Genomic DNA, 26,203 nt, shown 5'->3' with positions numbered 1-26,203 from the left:
GCTTGTCTTGAAAAAAAAAAAAAAAATCTTGAGATAAAATGTGGAATATTTGGAATATTTGTTGATGAATTGAGTAGCCTACACAGGAGGACCCCAATGGAAACAGCGCTTTCTTCGGTATAACCCTCTTAGCAGAACTTGTATTGAACTGTAGGCTACTTTCAGCTGTGCTTTTTTTTGGCAAACTGATAAAGTATGCAATCAATCAACCAATCAATCAACCAATCAAACAAACAAACAAACAAACAAACAAACATTCTAACAACACAAATCTGGTAAGCCTACGGGACAAAACATTTTCAGAGAGCTATATTTCCAACCCTTGCATTGCATGCATCAGAGCAAATAATAAGCGTATGATTTCTTTCTCCAAAGGTGCTTATTATTGCAACGCCACGACCGATGAGATCGGGACCTGCTGGCCACGGAGTGGCGCCGGGCGGATCGTGGAGAGACCCTGTCCCGAGTACATCAACGGGGTCAAGTACAATACAACAAGTAAGATACATAGTAGGCTACATCAACGGGGTGAAGTACAATACAACTAAGATAGCCTACTGAACTCTTGCTCAACATTATAAAGTCGCTCCCCCCGCGTTATTGACTTAATGCATTTCTTTGCTTTGAGCGTTCTCACCAAATCAATCCTGCAATAACGTAATACCTGTCAATATTCTCTATACGTTGTTGGCCTATTCTTAAAGCCTATCAGTCAAATGTCCTGCCAATAATAATGATAATAGACTAATAATAATTAACAGTGTCCCAATAAATTATTCAATTAAATTGAATTCTTTTCCAGTTTAAGTTTAAAAGGGTGTAACAAAAAAAAAAGCTAAATTAGCCCATACATGTATGAGAAAAAGAGAGACAGTATTACATAAAAGTTTTGGGGGCACAGTTTGATGATGTCCCAGCTGGTTTTCAACCTTTTCAGCCTGTGACCCCCCAAAATAATCATATTTGAAATGAGGACCCCCCCCCCCCCCCCCCCCCCCCACTACCCTGACAAGCACTTGTAGGATTTTGGAATTGTAGGATTTGAGGCATTACATTTAGTTTGACTCAGATGCACAGAAAAAGGTTGTGAAAATAACCGATCTACAAGCTCACAACGCCTTGCGTTGCGAGGCATTGTGAGCTTGTAGATCAGATATTTTCAAAATGTGTGTCTTTCTTATATTATTTGACAATTTGGCCAATGTTTGACCAGTTGTTATGGTATATAGTTTGTTGATTACTTAGATTGTCACTTCACTGTCATCTGAGGACCCCCCCCCCCCAAATCACGTGGGGACCACTGCTACATGTATAGCCTATGCAATAAATCCTCCTCATGAGAGGCAGTTAATTCTGTCACTAGAGGACCTGAATTACAGTATACTATTTTAATAATGTCATTAATGTGTTAGAGGGGGTAGTTCATTCATTCAGCATCCCACCCCCATCTCTCTACCCTTACAGTTCACAGAGATGATGGGTGTACTCTGTGTGCACTGCACTTTAAATGTCTCTGCTAGTCGTTATGAATCTTGCTCTCGCATGTAGAAACCATGTCTGACATTCTGTGTTGTGTATAGTTAGCTGGTGTGTTGGTCTGAAATGTCTGTTTACCATGACAGCACCTGTTCCATTGCTCCCTCTGATTTTCTGCATGCATTGCTGGGTAGTACAGTATGAGTGCACTGACTGCAGGTGAGATTACTATGACTGGATAATTCTGGCAGACCATGCTGCCAAAAGCACAAGTGAGTCAGTTATAAATGAATTAGATTACATACATTGTGTTGGATATAAAATGTGACAGGAGTTTTTAGGTGATAACAAATATTCATTCATATCCAAGAGCAGGCTTGGACTTAAAACTTGCACCTTTTGCTCAGACAAACCAAGAGGAAAATAAATGTCAGGGTCAAATAAACAAAAGCTAAATATTGAAAACAGATCATGCATAAGTTCAAACATTCCTTATTAACAGCATTATCTTGGTTTGCTCTGTAGTTCACTGTAGGTTTTTGTCACATGCATGTGCACTTGTAAGAATCCTTCACAAGGAATAATTATGTTTTGCATAAATGCCTCATATTATTTTGCTTTTCAATGCTATTCATGATTGTTATAGCTGTGTATGATCATGGACCATATTCACACAACAGTCATTTTGCTCTTACGTCATACAGTACAACATATACATCTGGTGGAAGTTGACAGGAGTGCTACAAATTCTTTCAACATCGACAGCAAATGGGTTCTTAATAGCCCTCATTTGTTTTGGTACTTAAAAATCATTGTTCTTGGTTGAGGTTATATGGTTATATAGTAAGTAATTAGTGTGGTTGCCTGAATAGGGCAACCACACTAATTACTTACTGACTATAGTAATAGATGATCTATGTTTATTTATTATAGATAAACTTTATTTTGGCACGTTACTCCTCCCACAGTGTTTTCCCCCAAATTTCGCGCCATATGTGAAAATGACCGGCTTCACCGGGAATCGTGTGCTATCATATCAAGAGATTGGTAACATAGTTTAATTGATATTGATTTATTAGTGCATTAAATTTCCCCATCCACTTTAATGGGAAAATGAAAAATCTCCCATTCAAGTATTTTTTTTCTCAGAAACCGTGAGGGTTAGAGTTACAAGACTTGGAGGGGAGGTTCATAGTTTATTGCGAAATTATTAAAATAATAATTACACCATTCGGCCTCATGGTGGCGCTATAACAGCCCACTTTACGTTTGAGCTCGTAGAATAAAAATATTTTTTTCCCTAGATTCCTTGGGTCATGACGCGACTGCCCATATAGGCCACGCCCATTTGCGTCAGGATAGATTTTCCGCCATTTTGAATTTTCTTCAAAACACACTTTTAGCTCCTCCTCCCACATATTTTATCCAAATTAAAATAAAAAACAGTACACATGATCTCTGGAACCATGCGATAAACATATCCAAACGGCATTATGATAGTCCTTACCGTTCGCCCGTAATTGGCTTCCAAAGTTAGTGGGATGGGCCCGTTTTACCAAAAATGCGAAAAAATATGAACGAAGCGTCCGGTCAATCACAAATTTGAATCACATGTCAAGGGTGGTTTACTCAACGAATCCCCAAAAGCATTGCCACTTTCACTTCTTAATTTGTTCATGATTTAACTTTTACCAAATGCTACAGTTCATCGTCTCGGTGAGTGGTTTCAAAGGTTACATTTCAAATGACCCATCACTGTCAGAGTTCTTTATTGATTTCCATTTGCTCAAGCAATTCCACTGTGCTGAACATGAGGGTCTTTCAATGCACATCCAAATACACACATAATGCATGCAATACAATCTTGTGAATACAACAGAAGTTATAGTTGCATTAACAAACATAATTGAGCTGTATTGTAGGTGCATGTTGAGCAAAGTGTGAAACAGATAAAAAATAATAATAGAATAGAATAAGCTTCGCAATAGTCCTAAATGCATAATTGATATCAATTCACTGAACCCAGCAGGGTTTTACAACTATGGGTCACATGGGTTCTGAGCCACGTGAGGTGTCATGATGTGATTGTCCTTGTCTTACTATGGTATACACAGTAGGCTATATATACGCAAACACAATGAGCAAACACAAGGCAAAGCAGAACAGTTCTATGCTAAGAATATCTCCCTCTCTGTGTGGAGTTTGCATGTTCTCCCTGTGTCTCCTAGGGTAGTTAATACCCTCACAAAAACATGTAGTAATCCTGGTCGCTATACCCCCCCCCATGACAGCCTGATGGAGGGGAAAGGAACTGGTTGGAATAACGTGTTCCTTCCACGCACTACGTCCTACCGGGGAAACTCCCCCCTGTCAGGTGATAAGAAGTTCAGTTCGCTCTCATGCATTGAAGGAGACATGACCTCGGCTCTGGGCTCCCTAGGCTGGCGGGGGGAGTGTAGGGCCCAGGATCACTTAGATAATTGGGAAAAGGGTTACAAAATTGTGGGATAAAATCTATTCATGTTATTAAATTACATTACACATTTATGTTACACCTAAACTCTGGAGTTTCGTTGTAGTCAAGCTTCTTTCTCAGCTGACTCATTTGACTTTAATGGGACTAATAATAATATATTGTTCTGCTTTTCAAATGGCATCCGTAAGAATCCTCAGGGCAGTAATGGAGTTTTCATTCTATAACGTTGTATATTAGAACAACAGGTCAAACCCATGGATTACAGGGACTGTAATCCATGGGCCATTATACTAGACCCCAAGAAGTTGGACATTAACTCATTAAGACCGGGAAAGCAACCACTTTAACCATTATTTTATACTTTGGCTATTCAAAAATAGCAGATATACAAGCTCATAGCGCGGCACAGAGTGCCACACTATGAGCTTGTAGATCTGCTATTTTTGAGAAATTGTGAAAATGTGTGCAAATCTTTGAATATATTGTCCTTGACATGAAAAAGTTTTAGAACCACTGATATACATATTTTGTTCCAGGGACGCCCCAGAAGCAAAGATTTTAGTGAAAAATGTTTGCTTTTAAAAATATATATTGAAAGATTTGCATACATTTTCACGATTAAAAAAATAAATGGCAGATCTACAAGCTCATAGTGCGGCACTCTGTGCCGCGCTATGAGCTTGTATATCTGCTATTTTAAAAATTACACTGATTCGTTCCCGGTCTTAAAGGGTTAAAAGATGTAAGTACAGTGTTTGACCTTGATGAGTGTTTCAGTAACCCTGTAAAATGAACAGCTGAGTGGGGTTAATGTTGGGGACATGTATTTGACAGTCACTTAAAGTCCAATGTTTCTCACAGACCCCATCAGGTGTGGGGCTATAAATTGCCATTTCCATTTCGTTCAACATATAAATATTAATGCCTGTGGAGTGCCTTGATAAGAGGGATATGCATTTTTAAACCTCCCTGTGTCCTTTTTTGTGAGTGTTCATCCAGTTCAATGGTTTATAGAAGATGCACTTCCCTCTGTTGGAGCATAGTTGCTGTATGTGTCACAAAGTCATTCATTGTCACTGCTTGGGGCTACTGTGTCACTCAATAGATGGCAACCTGGACTAGCAAGGTCTGCAGATGAAAGTAATGTATGACCCCGGTGTCAAGGTTTCAATTATCAGGCCATACAGTGTATCTACACAGTATGCCCGATAGCTGAGTCAGCGACTCTTCATTGCAAAAGCAACTCACTTTGCTGTGTGTGATCCTCTATCATTGATTTCTTTTGTATAATGCACCACATAGCCTACTGCACATTTAGTAAAATCAACAGTGTCTACACACTTGTTATCACTGCAATGTTGTTCATTATTTGTGATGGTAAAGACAATTTTCAATAAATGATAAGTCAATAACCCTAACAACATCGATAAAGTCTTGGCCGTAAGGAAACAGTGGTTGTGTGGCAGGTTTAGGAAGAACAACAGAGCTTTGGCAGCATTGCATGTTGGGAATAGAACTTGTCACTTCATTTTAAATCATGTACAGTACTACTGCAGGGAGCAAAAGCAGTTTGTTTTTCAGAGGGAAAGATGAACTGTGTCAAACTTAGATTTCCTGGTAATAGTTTGAGAGTGTGCAGATTTTTACGTCACATACTGTATTTGTTCTTCCTTTCCCAAACAGATTGACAATTATTTCTAGAATTCAAATGCCACCCTTTTAACATTGCCCTATTATAGCGCCACCAGGAGGACAATTTTTGCAACGCTTTTTTATATTACTCCTACAAATTTTGTCCAAACATCATGCAAATCGGTACACATTATCTAATCAAGATGGTTGGTATAGTCATCCTGATTGGCGAATTCCGAACATTGCTGGACCACAACAACCTACCTGACCTGGCGGAGACCTCTGCTCCGAGGAGCACTTTTTCTAGTTTTGTCATCAAATTAGCTTACCAATAGTCAATATGCCAATACCAATATTCAACAAGAGTAGAATAACAGTAAGACTAGTTAAACGTATACAGTAGTAGTTCTATGTCAAAAGCAACATTGAATTTGTGTGATGTTATTTCAGTAACATGAAAAGTTGACAAAGTCAACTCACTCAACTATAAGAGACTAGTAGGTTTTATGTTTGTGATAGACATAATACCACAACAAACCTACTAGCACTAAATTGAATAAGCTTTGACAGCAGGGGCGCCGATATTTAAAAGCTCTAGCGGGTGCCCAACAAGGCACACATGCACAGGCGCCCCGAAAAAAATTGCGGGTTTTGGTCGGATAATTGACTTTTTTGGGGGGGTTTTGTAACTTTATTTCGTTTAATTCGGTTGTTCAGTGGCGATCTGAACCAGGCGATCTGATTTTGAAAAATATTTTTTTTTTTTTACTTTTTTTTTTCTTTTTGACCAGCACCCAGTGGGTGCTCCTCACCCACAGTGGGTGCTTTAGCCCCGGGGCACCCACGTTATCGGCGCCCTTGTTTGACAGTAACAAGTAGCCTAATGCCAAAGTTATTTTTTACAGCTAAACATTCAGCCATATAGAATAGCCTACCAATTGTGTCATGTTATGAGCTAAATCTTTACAGCTTGTTACAGGCTGGTGAGAATACAATACTTAGTAACATAATCCCTAGGAACTCACTATTATGTCAGTTATATCCAACTGTGGACTGTTTGTTGTGGCATCTAGGTCTGTGATTCTCAATAAAAAATGTAAGGCCCCACAGCTGCAGTGCATAATGTATTGATTAGACCACGGAACTGAGAGCTGCTAAATGATTAACTGTTAATCATAGCTGGTCTAAAACATTCCTGAGAACCCCATGTGTTGAGAAGAATCAGTGTTGTGCAACTTACTTGCGACTGCATTTGACTGACAGGGGATTTGAATATCAGTCATTTTGAAACCTCTGCCTCCACAGGACAGACAGGCCTTTATTTCTTGTCCTTTCAGCTCCACCACTCTTTTTCTTACCGTATTTGATAAAGATAACATGACACAAACGTCAATTAATCTCTCCTTCTCAGGAATCTCACAACTACTCCTCTCTCACGTTGCTGTTCTGTTTACAACTGCACTGGTGATGGGGGCGGGGTGGAAAGCGAAACAAGCCATTCACGTCTTGATCCTGCCAAAAAAAACTTTGATTACTGACATTTCGAGCAATCCAACTAACAGGCGCTTAGCCTATGTCTGACAGCGCTGCGCCGCCGTTTTCTGCTTTTTTTTTTTTTTTGACAGACAGGCCGGGCAGGCCAATCATACGGCAGGCCACCGCCCACCGGGGATTGTTCCGCCCCTCCCGACAGCCAATCTGGGCGTGGTAATACCTATATAACTTTGTTTCAATATATATATATATATATATATATATTTATTTATTTTTAAATTTGTATCCCACGATTTTGTAACCCCATTTTTTACACCCAGTGCCAATTGTCTATGTAATCCTGGGCTCTACCCTCTGCCAACCTAGGGAGGCCAGGGCCGAGCTCATGCTTCCTTCAATGCATGAGAGCCTATTGACCTTCTTGTCACCTAACAGGGGAGAGTTTCCCTGGTTGGACGTAGCGCGTGGAAGGAACACGTTATTCCAATCAGTTCCCTTCCCCTCCATCAGGCGCCCCGGCTGGCCAGGGGGAGGCAGTATAGTGACCAGGATTACTGCATGTTTTTGTGAGGGTACCCACCCTAGGGAACACGGGGAGAACATGCAAACTCCACGCAGAGAGATAACTTTGTTTCAATATGTACTGTAGTCATGATGTCTGAGTAAAGAATGGTGGCACCTTATATTATATGAGTTTCAGGCAAACACAAAGGAGGGAGTGCTCACCTGTGTTGATGAGGTGGTGACCACGGCAGGTAATAATGTTGAAAATAATATATTAAATGGTTCAGGAAACCAGCTTTTCGACAATATAGTTTTCAGGTTACTAAACGTGTCATGTCATTTTAATTACAATATTGGGCAAAATATCCACTGTAGACAAGTGGAAGGCAATCTGGACTGTTCAATTGTCCAGTCTATCACAGTGTACTTGGTAAAGTCCTATAATAAATCATATAAAAATAATTGGGGAAGATGTTCAACACATTTTACAGGCATCTACTGTATATATGTAGTCTCCTTGCAAGGTTGCAATCTGAAATGACAAATTCAGATGAACCTCTGTAGACTAAGCAGGCCTCCACCATGAGCTGAACTAAGTACTGTAACTATAAATCACTGAGGACACTTGTGACTGCAACTAATTAAGACACTTGTGACTGTGAGTATGTTTGAAATTGTGTCCGTTAAAGTCCTGTTTCAAAATGGAGCAGTAATGTGCTGTGCTCAACACTGATAGAAGCAATGTCTTTTCCATAAGAAGCTTGATTTCCTCCCTTTCACAGCATACTGTTAAACAATAATTGCTTAACAACATGTTGCCATTTTGGAAGGAAAGCTGAATTAGTGAGAGATACTCCAAAAATGTTTACTGCACATTCTGAAAGACATGAAATGGTGAATTACCACTGCATACATCTCTGTGCTTCCACCCGAGTTATAATATCTAGAGAACGGTCGGCCCCGCCCCATCAATTCATTTCAATGAAGTTGCTCACCCAGCGCATGAAGCACCCGGAAGTATCCTCTTCTTCCGCATTTGAGCACCAAATGTTGGTGCCATAGAGTAAAAAATAATAGAGAGGTGATGAAAATCCCCGCCCATTCACTTGTATGGATTGCTCACCCAGCGCATATTCCCTTTTCACCCCTTCTCCCGGGTTGGGAAATGTGATGGGCGGGGCCTATTTGGGGCCTATGTGGCGCGTTTTGCGTCCCTCTGCGCGTCATCTTGCATGCGTAGTAGTGTCACCTCCGTGCACAACCCTGTGTGCAAGCTCATGAGTCGAGGCCATTGGTCGATTTCGTTTTCGCTCGTTCATGTGTCTGGCCTCAGCCGTAATAAGCTGCAGTACCTATGAACGGCCACCATGTCCAACGCACTAGGGTTTCAAACGGTAGAAGCATGCACAGTAGCATTTTAAATGCAGAAGTCTCTTCACTGGGCATCCATTTGTTGTCTCCGCCAGGCCGATCTCCTTATGCTGGCGCTACAATAGCCCACTTCACATTTTGGCCTATAACTCTTGAACCATAGCTCGTACAATCAACATCTTTTTCCCCCTGGATTCCTTGGATCATGACACAACTTATAGGCTCATAGGCTTATAGGCTTATAGGTTTGTGCCGGATAAAATTTTCTGCCATGGCGCGTTTTCTTCAAAACACCCTTTTTTGCTACTCTTCCTACAGATTTAGTCAAAAACTCAACATATCGGTGCACATTATCTCGGGGGTCTTGTGATCAAGATAAGATAAGTTTGATTTTCAGATCCCATTCCAAGTGGCTATGACCAAAGTTTGCGGGCCAACTCGGCCTGGCGGAGACCTATGCTCCGAGGAGCACACTTTCTAGTCATATTTTTGCACTCACAAATGAATGTGCATTAATTCAGTAACATTCTAACATCTATTTGATTTACTACTAAATCTTCCCACATAATTTCACACTTAGATTATGAGAACATTGCTTAAGAATTACAGTCAAGATGTGCTGCCTGGCAGTAATAGTGGAAGGCCTGTCTTATAGATTTTTGCCATTGATGCATGTAAATCGTGCAGTGTAATCATTATGAACATCAATTATTAACATAACTATGCATGGATGATCCAGTGCTATATAATGTTTTGCTTCATTTGCAAACACCGTGAGAGATCAGGGTGACCTAATAAGCTCATTGCTGTCTAGTACAGTCGTCTGTGGTGGTTCAAATTGACAGATATCATGGTGTTCTACATTAGTCTGCAGGGTGAGATTTGCTGGGCGGCGGCGGCGGCGGCGGCGGCGGGGGGGGGGGCGGGGGGGGGGGTTCGGGGGATCATGCCTCTGTTTTGATATGCCCTCTCTGGCCATTCATTTTTATCACCAGTGGGGGTATGTTTTATCCATGCTTCTGGTCAGACTGATGTAATACATGCATTTTACAGTGTGATATGTTTGATATTTGTGTTTTATAATAACACAATTTAACAATATAATTAAAAATGTATGTTAAAATGTGTCAAAACATAATAAAAAGTATTCAAAAAATTGCAAAAATATTATTATTATTATTATTATATTATCCTATATTATTCTATTTTATATATATTTATTTTACAAATCAAGCCCAAATGCAGTATAATGTCAAGTCCCAATTCGATTTTGGTTCTTGTTCTGTTGTAGTAAACTCCAAATACGACATTATCCAAATAAGCAATGTGTCTGTACAGTGGTTCCAAGTATGGCACATGCACCATTTACATGACAAACAAGTTGTACTTAGATTGGATGTAAGGATCAACAGGACGACCGGTCACATGGGAGTTTTTTGCTCTCACAGTTGTGAGATAGGCAACTATGAAAACATTCAGAGATAAGCTCATTTCAAGCCTTTTTACGTTTACTTAGTGGAGGGAATAGGCCACTGGCTGGAAATATTTTAATATTTGGCTATCCAGTCCTTGGCCAGCACTTGTGGAACACCCTTAATGTATAATGCATAGACTCTTATTGTATTCTTAACTTGGTTTATAATTCTGTATGCATAGATTTAATTAAATATGACTTGCAAAATAGGGATTGAAATCATACTGCAGTAGCAGTGTAATATGCTGTGATGCAGCTACTGCGGTGATTGTGTTCGCTCAATGCAGTACAGTAAGTTCTACTGTAAGTTCCGAAGACTTAAAGTCCAGACTCTCTGTGTGTAACTGATGTCTTTTTACCTTACAAATCTATCTTCTGGAGCATCCTAAATACAAAATAAAAATACATAAAGGTTACCCGACTGAGCTAATTAGATAATGTAGTGAAACCTGCAAAACTGTGGGCTTTATTCATACTAATAGGCTCTTGGCACAGCAGTCATATTGGCAAGAAATTGGGCTGCTTCCTTAATTCCTTCTCAGGTGTTACCAATGATACTAATTAAGGCTCTGTTCCATTTTGGTCAAACTGAGTCAGAGCTACTATTATCAAAGACAAACAATAGTAAAGCAAGACACTCCATCTCCACTTTACTTCCCGTATCTGTGTGACATACGTAGGTGGTCACCTTAGGAATCCAGAAGTAGGTCATGACAGCAATGCGAGATCTACTGTAGGAACAGTAATCATCTAACATCAGACGGCACCCACTTAGGCGACTATTTGTGGACCATTTCACAGTAATTATAGTTAGACCTATTTCATCCCACAGGGGAATTTCCGTTTTCAGCTTCACCTAGCTGAGTGATTCACAAGTGAGCGTGGGGGGTGGGGGTGTGGGGCAGTTACGGTTTAAGTGTCTTGCTCAGGACACCTCGACACATTGCCGGGGCTCGCACCAGGCACCTTCTGCTTCCCAGGCAGGCTCTCCACCCATTCGGCTATGGCAGCCTTAGTGGCGCAGTGTGCGATGGCGTTTCTTCCTAAATTAAGCATATTTGCCATTGTGCACGTTGGTTCACTGGACAGGCTCTGCTACATTAATTGGACAGAGCCTTAATTAGTATGATTGGTTACACCTGTGAATGAAGTAATTGCCCGATGTTTAGCCAATATGGCCCCTGCATAGAGCCGAGCTCTTCGGAAATCAGTTCCACAAGGTAGACAAACTGTAAATAGTTGTTTGGTCAGGCAGCCAGGCAGCCAATTATTTCTGAGCACCTCCATGTGTCTTATCGTCACTGTCGGGCTGAAACCTTGTATGTACAAAACCAGTTTTCAGGAAATGGAAAAAATAACCTGTGTTCCAGTGAATCCAATTTAGTTATTTAGTCACAAGCTCTTCTGGTTAAATATTTATGAAACCCACAGGCAAGCTTAAACACTTGCTGTGTTGCTGCTCATTCCAACACGAAATACAACCACTGAATCAAGTCAAAACACAGTTAATTTACAAGCTTGTTTTAAAAGCAATGGCTGGCGGATATCTGTGCACCGCAGAGCACACCTTTCTACTGTAGTTATTTATTTATTTTACATTTCTGTATTGAGCATGGATATTAGGTTATTTTCTTTCATTCTACTTTCTCAAGCATTCATTTCCATGAATTTCAATATCCCAAAGATTTACCACATCAGAAGGATCCGCAATATTAGAGGTGGCAGTCTTTTTTCTTAATCTTCATCTTCAATGAGAACACAAACGGCTTGTGATCTTTTGGAGTGGTTCCCAAGATCAGTGTTTCCCCTACCAGTCAAATTAGTACCAAATCACAATAGAAGTAATCCAATGGCACTTTTAACAAAGAGCAGGTCTAGAACATACTCTTTACGGCCTATCCCCCTGCAAAGCAGTAAACCTAGGGGAAACACTGAAATCTGATGGCTCAATCAACACACCCAACTAGGCACTGTCTATTGACATTATCCATCCATCTTCAACCGCTTATCCGGTATCGGGTCGCAGGGGTAACAGTTCCAACAGTTCCAAGTGCTCCAGACTTCCCTTTCCAGAGCAACATTAGCAACTTCCTCCTGGGGTATCCCGAAGACATTTCAAGGCCAGTGTGGAGATACTGTATAATCCCTCCATCTGGTCCTTAGTCTGCCACAGGTTCTCCTCCCTCCTTTCCGAGTCAAGGAGTATCGGTGAGTCTCTCTCACGGACTTCTCACCCTATCTCTAAGGGAGAGGCCGGCCACCCGTCTGATAAAACTAATTTTGTCCGCTTGTATCCGCAATCTTTTACTTAAATATAATTATGCTGCTTTCAGTTGGAAGGTCTTGTTAGTAAAGGACCACAGCATCATACCAGTAACCCAGACACACACAAATCTCAGACAGAAGAAACAGGATTCCCCCTTTCACATTATATTGCAAGTGACCGTGTGCCTCTGTCTAGCCTGCAGGCTTGAGTCAGCAGATGAGATTTGAACAGTCACCTCTTGACTGGCCACTGATGGTGCACCCTCAGGGCCCCTTGCCACTGACCCAATGATCATAACGTCACTGTCGACCAGAACCCTTGTATCTCCATATTCCACACAGCTCTTTGGTCTTGTTGATGTTAAGAGCCATGGGTTGTTCTTCTTACATCATTGTATTGCGTTCTCGAACTGTCTCTGTAGGCTGTTTCATGGTCGTTAGTGATCAGGCCTATCACTGTCGTGTCATCAGTGAACTTATTTCGCTTTTTTTGAGATTGCGTTAGTTCTCTCTCTCTCTTTCTCTCTCCCTCCCTCCCTCTCTCTCTCTCTCTCTCTCTCTCTCTCTCTCTCTCTCTCTCTTTCTCTCTCTCTCTCTCTCTCTCTTTCCCACTTGTTTATTTTTAACCTTGATCATTCTAATGCGAGACATTATTCTGTTCATGCGGGATGTGAGACAAACTTTCCATTTTCGGGACTGTCCTGTAAAATGTGTGATCAGCTTAGCTTTGACTGAAGGCATGTCTGTCCTGTGTGGTGCTGCAGTCTTAGGGTGACCATATTCTGAATTCCAAAAAAGAGGACACTTCACGCACATGCACGCGCGCGCATCGTGCATGCGTGACCAGAGTGCACGCGCAGTTTTTTTTGCGTTTTCCCCCCTTTTTATTTCTGTGTAGTTGTGTGGCAAAAAGGAAACGTCGCAGCCGAGGGGCGCACAGAATGGTGGATTTTTATAGCAGAAAGAGGTTCACATTTAACTGTAGCCGTAGCCTACTCATTCAATTCTGAACCGATTCTTAAAATTTTAAATTTTCTATTAGCTGTGAAGGGTCTTCTTTCATGTGTATCAGTCATGATTGTTTCGCCATTAAACAATATCAAGCATGACATGCACACATCGGGGGGTCCTTCTCTCCATCGCGCTGCTTGTGCACCTCAGAAATGGAAGAACCGTCGTTCTAAAACACCCTCGCCCCGGGTCTAATCCGGCGGCCTCTGCCCGCGAAAAAAATGGGGCAGTGTGTTTTAGGACGAGCGTTCTGTTTTTCATCCGTAAAAACCCCTGACTTGTCTGAGGTTTTTTCTTTTTTCTTCATCCCAGAAGTGGGGGGGATATCACCCAAACTCTCAAAACCTCAGACATTTGAAGGATTTTATAAACCCCCCCCCCCCCCCCCCCCCCCCCGGTAGGCCGGACAGCCCCCCAAAAGAGGACATGTCCGGGTAAAAGAGGACGTATGGTCACCCTATGCAGTCTCTTTGTTTCTCTGTCTATTTGTGTTGTGGGGACTGTGTGCATGCGTGCAATGTAAAACTGTTTTAAAAAAAAAAAAAAACTTGCATTTTAGTAGAGATCTAAACTAAAGGTTTCAATTATGTCATATCGTGTCTCTCTCGAGCCAGACTGTTGCGTCCCACAATTTTCAAATGCTTCTGTCATACGGTCTGTACATGGGAAGCGCTGAAACCGATCTGGGGGTGAAGTGGATGTCCCGCCTTTCTCCCCTGCGTCCGTCTTGTCTTTGCAGTTGAGAAAAAATATATAAATCATAATCTTGTGCTTTATGTTGGGATTACTGACAGAACATTGTGTTACATACACATTTAAGATGTCACTATACTAGACAATGATGTATCCATCAAACATAGTACATGATTATACAGTACTATTATACAACCCCAGCCGCGCACGGGGCCCAGCGTGGGCGCGTGTATATTGGGGTGCCGAAATCGCCGGAGTAAAACTGTCCAAAAGGAAAAAAAGAAAACATTTTTTGGGGGGAAAAATGTTAATATTTATTTTTAACTTGGTGGTCCGCGGACCCCCTGGTGGTCCACCGACCCCCTGTGAGTGTTGGGACCCCCGGGGACCCCCCTGGAACATGGCGGACCCCTTCGGCTGTTTTTTTTTTTTTCATGCACGGTTTGCTTGTTTCTGTCGCTTGTTTTTGAAAACCTGGCATGAACGTGGCAACCCGACTGACATCACTGACGTATCCTTGGTATTTGTACTTCCGGGTTGCATAATGATGACATCACTGTCGAATCCTTTGGTGTCATGAACCTAGGCTGGTTTGTTTACCACATTTGCCAGCGTGCTATGCTGCTGTACTGTGGCCGTCGCCGTGTGTTTGTGTGTTTGGGGTGTGCATGGCACGTGAAGGACGGACATATTGTGATGGAGACATGAGTGAAGTGAAAGTAACGGCCTGGGTGGAACAAAGGAGGTACGTAAGAAGGGGGGGGGGGGGCTTGAAGCGAAGGACCTGCGTGTGTGTTGTTGTGGAGGAGATGGGCAGAGTTCAATGGCGGCCGCTCGTGTTGTTTCGGCTCTGTTCGGCTCAAGCCGTCGCCGTTCGGTGTCGGTGGTGCGCACGCTAAACGGTAAGAAAGTGATTCACCTTCCGTTTTGTCCGAAATGTGGTGAGTGTAATAAATTATGTTGCGACGTGGAAACTGTGAAGTGAGCAATGATAGGTGCCCTACGCCACCCGTAAATTGTGAAAGTCGGCCGTGGCTACTGTTTTCGCGACATGTCCTGTGGTGCCGTTGTGTTTACTCGATTACAGAGCTGTGGCTATAGCGTCAGCGGCGCGCGGAAGTAACTTGTCGTTTATATAATTAGATACTATATAAGAGCATGCTGTTAATTTGATGCCTTTTGCAACTACAATCATGAATCTAGTATAGTAGGGATCATTCTGGGTAGCGAGACTACAATCTACATGACCCTTGACTCAAATTACTAAGCATTGGTCTCCGATTTGTCAGTGTTGTCAACACTAGTGTATCAATGACACAACATTGAAAAGCCAGTTTCAATGCCCTTCAAGGAACCATATGACACATAAGATGTCAGCTTAATTGTTTCAGCAAACATAAAACATAATCTCTATAGTCATTGCTGAGTCACAGGCAAAACTGTAAAGTAAAAATAAACACATTCAGAAAATATTTGAGCTCAGAAGTATTGCAAGTTTAAAAGCTGACAATGCACTGTGCTTGACAACTTTATTTTGGAATTGGAACTTGGAACATTGACATTGACTTACATTGGTTAATTTTCTTGTTTAGGTGATTCATATCTGTGGCTAAAGTAGATGTTTTAAAGACAGGTTTATAGTGTGTGGTTATATTATAGTAGATGTAGATGGTCTTCTCCGCAAGCCAAAGTTCCTCTTTTTTGGACTTCTAGACTTATTTAATATCTAGGCTTTGAAAACCAAGTAGAGTTTAATCCCATCCTTTTAGGATATACTGTAGGACAAGACAAAATACAAAAGACAAGACAGAATACATCTTACGACATGTTAATATCAATTACACTGTAAGATATAGGTCCATCTACATTATGTTAAATAAAGCTGTAGATATTCAAGCTAGTATTCATTGAGCAGAAGGTGTAAGGTGATGACATTTTCCCTTTCACTCATATACGGTATAAAAGCAAAGGCACGATTTGTGACTACCGTAACTGCAATTTTCAATTGCATGCTGTTTAATTATGGCTACGTACTATGAACAAAAATAAAGCGAAATTGCGCTTGGGAGAGATTGAAAGATATTGAAAGAAGGAAAACCATCTCATATTTGTCAATCAAAACCGTTCACGGAGGCTCTGCACATTTGTCATCTTCAGGAAATTTCATGCATGTCATGCATATAGTTCCCATTGTATCGTTATTTTCCATAGAAGAAAGAAAGGGAAGAAGAAAGGTGGGGGGGGCAAGGGGGAAAGGAGATCAAACAAGAAAGATCTTGTTTGATTTCCTTTAACCCCTTTCCCCCCTCTTCTTCCCTTTCTTTCTTCTATGGAAAATAACGATACGATCGGAACTATGCATGAAAACGAATTTCACCCACTTCTTTACTTCTGTAAACAAGCTTTATTTCTGACAATAAAGCTGATTCTGATTCTGATTCTCTGTGTTCATGATTTGTGGCATTTTGTGCAAAACGTTAGCCTGGAATCCTGACTGATTCGCAATGGGCCGCCCCAGCACACTTTGGAAGCCAATCGTAGCCAATCTGAATTGAATATGAGAAATCTGACCATTTTGTATTGATCACATGACTACAGAGATAACGTGTAACGATTTGTGTGAGGGTTGGAGGAAATCGGTAGTAGTAGAAAAAGGCGTGTTTAACACATCGAGTGCCGTAAACGGTCCGGACCGTTTTTGTGAATCCAAACGAGAAGTGCCGAAAACGGTCCGGACCGTGTTTGACCCAATTCTGCTTTTATACGAGGGCCCCACGTGGGGCGCTAAAACGAAACTTTGGGATCACCCACGGAGTTTCTGAGAAGGAGAGGCTGGATGTGGCTCCATGTCAAAAATCCTTCCGGTCGGCGTTTCCAATGTTAACTCCTGACTAAAAGCTTAATATCTCCATTTCTTTTTAACGTGGTGGAAGCGAGCCGTTTTCGATCGGCGATCACTCTGCAATGGAGGATCGCGTTGGAAATATTATTGTTCCAGGACATTAGTCGGGACCCTCCGCCGTCTTGCACGCACGCTTGTTTACATGCATGTCCGCGTCGGGGCTTCTACAGCACGAAACATATCAACGTAAGTGGATGGAAGATATGCCGGCACTGAACGTATAATATTTTAATAAACCTCTGGCACTCAATGTGTTAAAAAGACGCAAAATAAGCGAAAGATCTTGGCATGATCCAAGGAATACAGGGGAAAGGACTTTTGATTCTATGACCTACGGTTCAAGAGTTACTGTATGAGCCAAAACCTGAATCGCCTTGTTATAGCGCCACCATGAGGCCGATTTGACGGACAGGTAGTACAGTCTAAGGTTATGCTAAAACAATGACTCAAAAAGTCCATTGTTTTCCATTGTACTCAATTCATCTGTAATAAATATAATACTAACAATACAATAGGATACAAATACACTACAAAACATATTGGAATAAAACTCAGTAGAATCATAAGGTATATTTACAGAGAAAGGATGGGTGGGGGTGGGGGGCAGAGGAGGTGTTCAATGAGTTAAACTGTCCACTTGTAGTTTAAGGACATAAATTCTTTTAGGTTAGTTTTGAATTTGGATAGGGAGTTGAGAACCTTTATGTAACATATTTTGGTAGGTCATTCATTCCACACTTTGATGGCAGTATAGTAGAATGCATTTTTGCCCATGTTTGAGCCAAATCTGTTTTGTGTTAAATGTATTTAATTATAGTACAGAATTTAAAGCATATTCAATGTTACATGTAGCGCAGATGGTATACTTGGATCTGGAAAAATATGGAAATGATATAGAAATGCAAATATCCTACTGGCATTACTACTGACCCTTTTCAAAAGAGAGAATCACGTTTCACAACATAAGTCTGTAATGCTACTGGGCTGGCAGTACTCAAAACTTTAAACCACAAGGCCTCATGTGATCATCATCTTTTGTTATAATAAGACATACATCTCTCAATGACGTTCACATCATGTTATTGTAGCAACCCCTCTAAAAAGTAACGTAACCCATTAAGACCTGAGGCCGATTCTGCGAATCTCTTCTAAATCCTAACAGTTTTCTTAAAAACGTATGTTGCTATATCTGTGGTGCTCAAACGTTTTCACGTCAAGGATCCCCAAAATGCATTTGGCCGCTGACACCCATCTCAAAAAAAAATGTTCCAGGGATCCACAGAACAAAAGATTTTAGTTAAAAATGTTTGCTTTAAAAAAATGTATATTCAAAGCTTTTCAACAATTTTCAAAAATGTTCAAAAATCGCAGTTCATATGAGCTTGTATATCTGCTATTTTTTAATAGCCAAAGTAATCTAAAATGACATAGATGCTTTCCCGTTTTTAATGGGTTAATCTATCAATCAAAAAAAAGTTGGAGAAAAAGGAAGAAAAAATAAGTATTGGAATAAAATAAGTGTAGAAATAGAAAAAAACTAAAACAAAACAACAACAGCAACTTAAAACAACAAGACACCTGTGTGTGTGCTGGCCTATGTTTGTATGTACAGTACAAGATTCAACATGTCAAAGTTCATAATGTCACTCTCCTCTAGAACAACTGTGACAGGTCTTTACATAGCCCACAAAAGGTGTCCAGTAAACCGTTTAACGAAAATCAAATCTAGTGTGAGGATAATACATCCTTGATCCATCTATTATGGGTGGGTGGAGACACATGTTTTCATTTAAGGAGTATAAGGCATCTAGCTATGAGAGAAGTAAAGGACATAATTCTATTAAGATATAATAGTCCTTGACCGGAACACCAAACAGGGCCTTATGAGGACTGAGTGGGACTTCCCATGACAGAATGGGATTTAAAAATATCTGTCCAAAAATGTAGTACTGTAAGTGAGGACAGGACCTAAACATGTGTAAATTAGAAAAAGTGCTCATCGAGCACAGGTCTCCTCTCCGCCAGGTTAGGTAGCTTATTGTGGCCTCCTGGTGGCGAATGTGAAAAGGGTGCCATTTCTTCCTAGGCCTGGCGTGAATATGCGTGGAAAATTTCACGGAAGCTATGATTTGATGCATTTTTTAAAAAATGGACCAATCCTGCAAACTTGGTAAACCATTGGGCCAATCGAATTGCACTCGGCACTGCACACGGTGTCATATGGGACACAAACGCCAAGTTTGAGGCCGTCCAGTCGGGTGGTGCCCGTGTTAGGCCCACAGGTTTTGTGAATGAATAGATAGATGTGTAATTCCTTTTTCCTATCTTCGATTACATTTGGCAACTGTCTGTTGCCATGTTCTCACCCCTTAAAGCTGACTGAACTGAGGCAGAAAGAATCCCCAGGGTTTGATTCAGCTGATCTAAACAATGCTGATGTGATGATGTAAAAAAAAAAAAGGAAAAAATAACCTAAGGCTTGTCAAAAACATGGATAGATTTACTTTTGTCATCAACACTGTGGTAGTGTTTGTGCCTCCATGTCTGCAAATCGCATTTTGCACGTGACCCTGCCTTTTACAGTACATTTAGACAGACGCTTGCCATATGAGATGAGCTGAGATGAGATGAGAGATGAGAGATGAGAGATGAGAGATGAGATAATACTTTATTGTCTGCTGAAGCAGAAACCGTTGTCACAGTCTATGTGCTCCTTACATTCCTCTCTCTATATATATTATATATATACACTCAAGTATTTATAGAATGTAACCTGCTCTATGACCTCATTATGGTTTCTAACTAGATGATCTTTACTAGCCTTGTGATACATGTCCAGTATGTGACACTAAAATCACAAGTTTGCACTTGTTTATACTTTCTTTAAATGTGTGTCTGTGTGTCTATGGCTGCATTCAAGATCCAATATTTGTCACATGCTCATACATGTGTAGTGAAATGTTGGCGCGGCATACTTTACCAGACTGTTCCCACAGTGTCAAACGTAATTAAAACAAGATGTATTAAGTAAGGTAGATATATATAAAGTAAGGTAGTAAAAGTTAGAATACAAGGTTAATAAGTAGTACTAAGTAATAAAGTGTAAATTGTTGAAAATGTAACCTCTTAGACCCTGTTTTCAACGATAGCGAAAATATCAATATCTGGCCCCCTTGTATGCTTCACATGATGTCGCTGAGTTTCATATGATAGCTTGATTGATAGTCTTTATTAACCTGAAAATGATCAGAATCTGAGCTTTTCATTTAACCACCTGCAGGCACTGATGAATTCTGCTGTGCATTGCTGAAAGGAAAAAAAATCATTAAGTCAACGTAATGTATTTAAAGGTAGGGTAAGTGATTTTCTTTGGTTAAAATAAGTATTAAATAGCTCTATATTCTGATAGTACTCATTGCTATAGAGTGTTTGTTCAGTAAAAGGAGTCTCCATGTCTCTCCAGCTCTTTATAAAACATAAAATGCATTTTCGTTTCAGTTTCAGTTTCATTTCCAATTTTATCCAATAAGGATAGAGAACTCAATCAGGATATAGATTAAACAAGTGGAATTGGAAGTGATGACACTAAGAAATGAGCTGACAAAATTTGAACTGGAACACTATAAAAATTAAGCTGATAAATGGGTACTCTCTTCTGATTGGCTGAAATATTGTCACCTACCAAAAAATGTATTTTCTGTTTATTAAAGAGCTGGAGAGACGGGGAGGCCCCTGTTACTGAACAAACACTCTATAGCAATGGTTACTATACTATAGTATCAAAAACACACCTTTTGATACTACTCCTACAGATTTTGTTCAAAAATCGATATGTCACTGTTTGTTGCAGATACTTGACACCGCTCCCCCCCCCCTTCCAAAGTAGGCATGAATGTTCTTTTGTAGCCTCTCGGTTGGTGTGGTGGTAAAGTAACTGCCCACCACCGCGAAGTCCAGGGGTTTGAATCCTCCGCGGTGCTTCCGGCATTGTTGATTGTCTATTTGAACACAATTGGCCTGTGTTCGGGGGAGGGAAGCTGGGCAGGGATAGTGATATTTGTCACTGCACGTTCTCCTATGGGCTGGGGCGGCACCTGTCAGCAGGGAATGTTGGGCGGGAGGAGTAGGATGGAGGCTCTACATCCTCCCGGTGGGGGCGCCTCACTGGTAGGTGAGCAAGTAGGATAGAACAGCAGTGACAACACAATTGATTCCTGTCTGGGGGGAACTAAGACTAAATTGGGGAGAAAATGGGGTAAACAAGCAAAAAAAAAGAAAAGTGGCAATGTCCGTCAAACAGGAATTTTATACTCCACACCGTTTGCCTGTAATTGCCTTCATAACTTTATGGGTGGGGCCTATTTCTTCCAAAAACAAAAACGTATATCGTTAACGCAACATTCAATCAACCCCAAATTGGAATTGCATGTGGAGGGACCTCTATAGTGCGTCAGGCACCTGGAACTGGTGGCAAGCAAACAGACACTGTGGGAGCCAACCCAGGGCAAATCCAGAAAAGGAAAGAGGCGCACCACCTACGTAGATACTGTACACTGCGGCGCGACAGCAGAGCTACTGTAACAACACTGCAGAGCTCAAGACCCTGATGCTAGACAGGAGGGTGTGGAGAGCAGTGATTCAGGACTCCTGAGTTGGTGTTGTCTAGTCTGCGCTCTCGCATCGCATCGCATCACATCACATCACATCACATCACATCGCATCGCATCGCATCGCATCGCATCGCATCGCATCGCATCGCATCGAAAAGCCTCTCTCACTTTTTCCCATAGGGGGTGCAACAAACATGAACAGTCTGTCACTTTGTGTCCTGGCGGCTGCACTGCAGAGCTGGCACAGGCCTGGGTAGACAACCCGGCCTGGCAGAGACCTGCACTCAAAGGAGCGCACTTTTCTAGTTTCTATTTGAATCATTTAAAACATACCGTTACTTCAAATGTTCCACGTGGCAAAGCATTAATATTAGTTTAGGATCACTTTTATTTCTTTTTTCAAATATATGCCATCTTTAGATTCACCACGAGGATATTATGTTACACTTTCAATAGAATAAATAAAATAAAATCAGCTAAGGTTTGGAGTTTGTCAAGAAATGTGGTGCATAGGGTGCTCTGTCTGTCAGATTGTGCTATATGAGAGTTTCCCTGTCTCACATACAGTAGTATCTTTCTAGCTTCTCAGTACATACTATGACATCCCAGCAAGAGGAAGTAGGACTGTCTGCTGTCATGTACTGTACCTCTATTTCTTGATGAAAGAAAGACCAGAGCTGTGTTCGAAATCACTCACTACTCACTATATAGTCCACTACATTTTGTAGTGCTGTCCAAATGTATAGTGAGAATTATTATACCCTACTGGACTCATCATACCTCACAATGCAGGGTGAAAAGTACTGTACAACCTACAGTCACTAACCAAGCAGTAATAGTGTACACCATTGTGCATTGGGGTGAAAGACAAATTGCAGACAGATGAGAGGATAGAGAGCATTGCAAGCTTTTGTACATATAATATTTATATTTTTATATTTTTTAGGTTTTAATTGTGCAACAGCAATGATGTAATTAGCAGTGACCTGAGTAGTGTCCAAAATACTTTTTATTTTTATTTTGCCAATGAGCTCGCTATAGTCGTCAAGGATCAAATGAGATCACGCACATCTACACACCCTTTAAAGGCAGGTTCTGAACCCAAAAGAACCAAACATCAAAGGATAATTAATAGGCTTGCAACTGTAGCTTCCTTCAGAGACTTTATTTAGGCATCCGCCAGAGTGAAATTTCGAGCAGAAAGCTCTTCCTTCAGATCATAGTCCTCTCCATATACAGCCCCTACTGTATAGTGAGTAGTTAATACTGAATAAGTGAATGACTTCAGACATAGTCTAGGAGAAAAAACATAGCTGGTGCAGTCATTATTTTATTTGCATAATAAAATTAACACAACAGATTAGACAAAAAAGGATGAAGCTCATGGATTAACGCTAGCACCTTGAGAGAAAAGATAAAGTATGAGAGACAAAGGCAGGTTCTGAGATAAGTGGCGGAGGAGGTTGGTGATGTTGGCAGGGGGTAAACCAAAGGGTAATTGCATGTTTCTTTCATTTTTAATAATGCATGTCAAGTCATTCGTCTATGCCCGTGGAGTCTTGCCATTGTTTTGTGCTTTGCTTGCATTCTTAACATCTTATAGGGAGCCCTTATCAAGGACCATTATGCAGATTTGGTAGAACCTGAGGAACTTGTTATTTAAGAATATGACAGTATGCATGATGATGATGTAGGTGAATAGAGTAGCTTTATCATGTGTAATACACAGATGGTTAGTCAGAAATGGAAGTCAGAAATGTGCTTTCCCTGCACCACTGCCTTGAATTAGTTCTGCCTCGCTGGAGGAAGCTCACAGGCAACAACCTGCTTCCCATAAGCTCTGTCTGCACCATTAGGACTTACTTCACAAAGACAGTGTGATATCACAGTAACGCAGGGAGACTAAGGGCTTTTGCTGTGATATTTCTGACACTGAACTCTGGATCAACTAGTGAAACTTGTATTTCTTTGTATATTGCCAAGCCAAGTGCTGCTGTGACTACAATATCCACCAAACACTCAAACACTGACTAAAATATCCTGTTTGTATGGAAGCATGTAAAAAAAAAAAAAGTCAAAAAGACAAAACAAAATGTGGTGCAGTGTCATCAACAAACAAATCTATGGCCCCTTGAACAGACCACAGATGATGTAAAACTATCTTTGGAAAAAAAGTCCTACAGTATGAGAAGCGTTTCTCAGTGTAAAACCCAATTCATAAGTCCAATTCATATTCACCAAATTAACTACACAGACATCCTTGAAAAGAATAGTGCAGAACTTGGAGAATGTGTACTGTAATAATATTCCTCTGCTAAATAAGGCTCTTCTGTATTTTAAGGTGGAACGACAAATAATAATTATTTTAAATACATTTTTGCCATTTAATTGCTGTTTGTGACCAATAACAAGAACTAAATATAGCTGCAAGCAGCGATAATACGGGGCCAGTGAGAGAGAGACAGACAGACATGGAAACTGGAGAGAGAGAGACTAGAGAGAGAGAGAGACACATGGAAACGGAATAGATTGAAGAGAGACATGGAAACGGAATAGATTGATGAGAGAGAGAGAGATGGAAACAGAATGGATAGATTGGACATCTCAACCTGTTGCCATTAACAGGAATCGAACTCTCAACCTTCGGACTAGGATAAGGATAATTCCTTTTAACAGGTCGTTCATGAAAGTCCTTGTGGTCTTGTTTCCAATGAGAACCTGTGAGCAATTAGGGGTTAAGAGTCTTGCTCAGGGACAAATTGCATTTCATCGACGCATATGCTGGGATGGCCCGGAATCAAACCTGGGGCAACCAGGGCCTCTGGTTCCCTAGGCGTGCTCACTAACCACCCAGCTATGGCCGCCCCATGATAGGCTAATAGGCTGCAACACTACCTATAGTGCTATAGCTTTGTCCAGGCTGATGTTGTCTGTTGAAGATCATAAACTCTTGCCTTCTGTCATGAACCAAGCCAACACTAAGATCACTCGTTCACAAACCATTTACCAATAGAGAAATTGTATGTCTCCTCGCTACCGAAAACAGTGAAAGCAGCCGATCTACAAGCTCAGAAACACGTTGCTATCTGAAAAGTTTTGAGATTGTAGATCGGCTATTTTCAGAATGAAGTATGTCATACATTGAGAAATCGTACTCTCAAATAAGCATTTCAGGTTATCTTTACCATTTGCACATGTATTCATTGATACAGTCATGTTGTTTGCAATTCAACTTAAATTAAGTCTGCGTTAAGAGAGGCTTGAACTGGCGACCTTGAGACTGTGAGGCACTCATTTAAGGGAGACGCCATTGGACCAACAGACAAGGAACTATGAAAAAGGAGATTACACAGATGATACAGTTTCACGCAAATAGCTGAAAAATCCTGGGTTTAAGTGTTTTTCAAACTGCTCAAAATTGCGGACAATCTACGGGCGGAGCTTACTGGTCAAAGCGATAGATGTGTTCCTCATGAGTCAAGGCACATGTGTAAGCAAGTTTCACGACTTTCGGCCAAACGAGGCATGACTTATGCCTGTTTAAAGTCTGCCTTTTCAAAAAATTGCTATAGCGCCCCCTTTTGGCCAATTGGAGTGAGATTGGTTTCAGTGATATTTGGAATGACCCTGTACATTTCTGCCAAGTTTCAAAGAAATGTGAGTCTGCATGTATGTTTTAGGCACAGATGAATAATTTTCATAAAACTGTAATAGTTAAAATCTATCTCCTCCTGGGATTTTTGAGCAATCTGCACGAAACGTTTAACACTTGAACTTTGGACCACTGCCTACAAAAATTTCCAACGGATTTTCCATAAGTGAAAAAATGCAGAAGTTAGGAGCCAATGACTGTTTTACATATAATTCAAAATGGTGGGCGATCTAAAGGTCAGAGGTCAAAAGTCAGAGGGTGAAAGTTGTTCAGCATGAGGAGACGCATATGTGTATTCAAGTTTCATTACTCTAGGTCAAACAGGGCATGAGTTGTACCTGTTCAAAGTTGCCATTTTCAATTGAGTGCTATAGCGCCACCTTTGGACGAAAGATTGTGAGAATTATTTCTTGATCGTTTTTCATGACCATCTACCTTATGGCAGAGTTTCGTAAAAAGCGACTGCACGGTTCAGCCAGAACTGCGAAAAGTGGCAGAAGAAGTGACAGAATACTGCCAATAACAAAACAGGTCCAGAGCTGAGCTCTGGCCCCGTAATAATAGCACAATAAGACATGGAAAGGGAATAGATTGAAATTGAGACAAAGCAAATGATTCCAACAGGCGAATATTCTTTTCAGCC

General features: G+C 40.9%; 1 protein-coding gene across 1 annotated transcript in view; it reads left to right on the top strand.

Annotated features, from left to right (window-relative positions):
• LOC311045810 (corticotropin-releasing factor receptor 2) overlaps positions 1-26,203 on the top strand; it is a gene marked incomplete at both ends in the record, with an annotated part of 43,039 nt that overhangs the window by 230 nt on the left and 16,606 nt on the right. Inside the window, one exon of the mRNA XM_084057868.1 lies at positions 376-498. Coding sequence (XP_083913994.1) covers positions 376-498 — 123 coding nt within the window. The remainder of the gene's footprint in view (positions 1-375; positions 499-26,203) is intronic.

Source organism: Gymnoscopelus microlampas, assembly GCF_963454915.1.
Source record: "Gymnoscopelus microlampas genome assembly, chromosome: 5".
NCBI classification, from domain to species: Eukaryota; Metazoa; Chordata; class Actinopteri; order Myctophiformes; family Myctophidae; genus Gymnoscopelus; species Gymnoscopelus microlampas.
The sequence above is the reverse complement of the archived record's forward strand: the minus strand, read 5'-3'. Positions and strand labels throughout refer to the sequence as shown.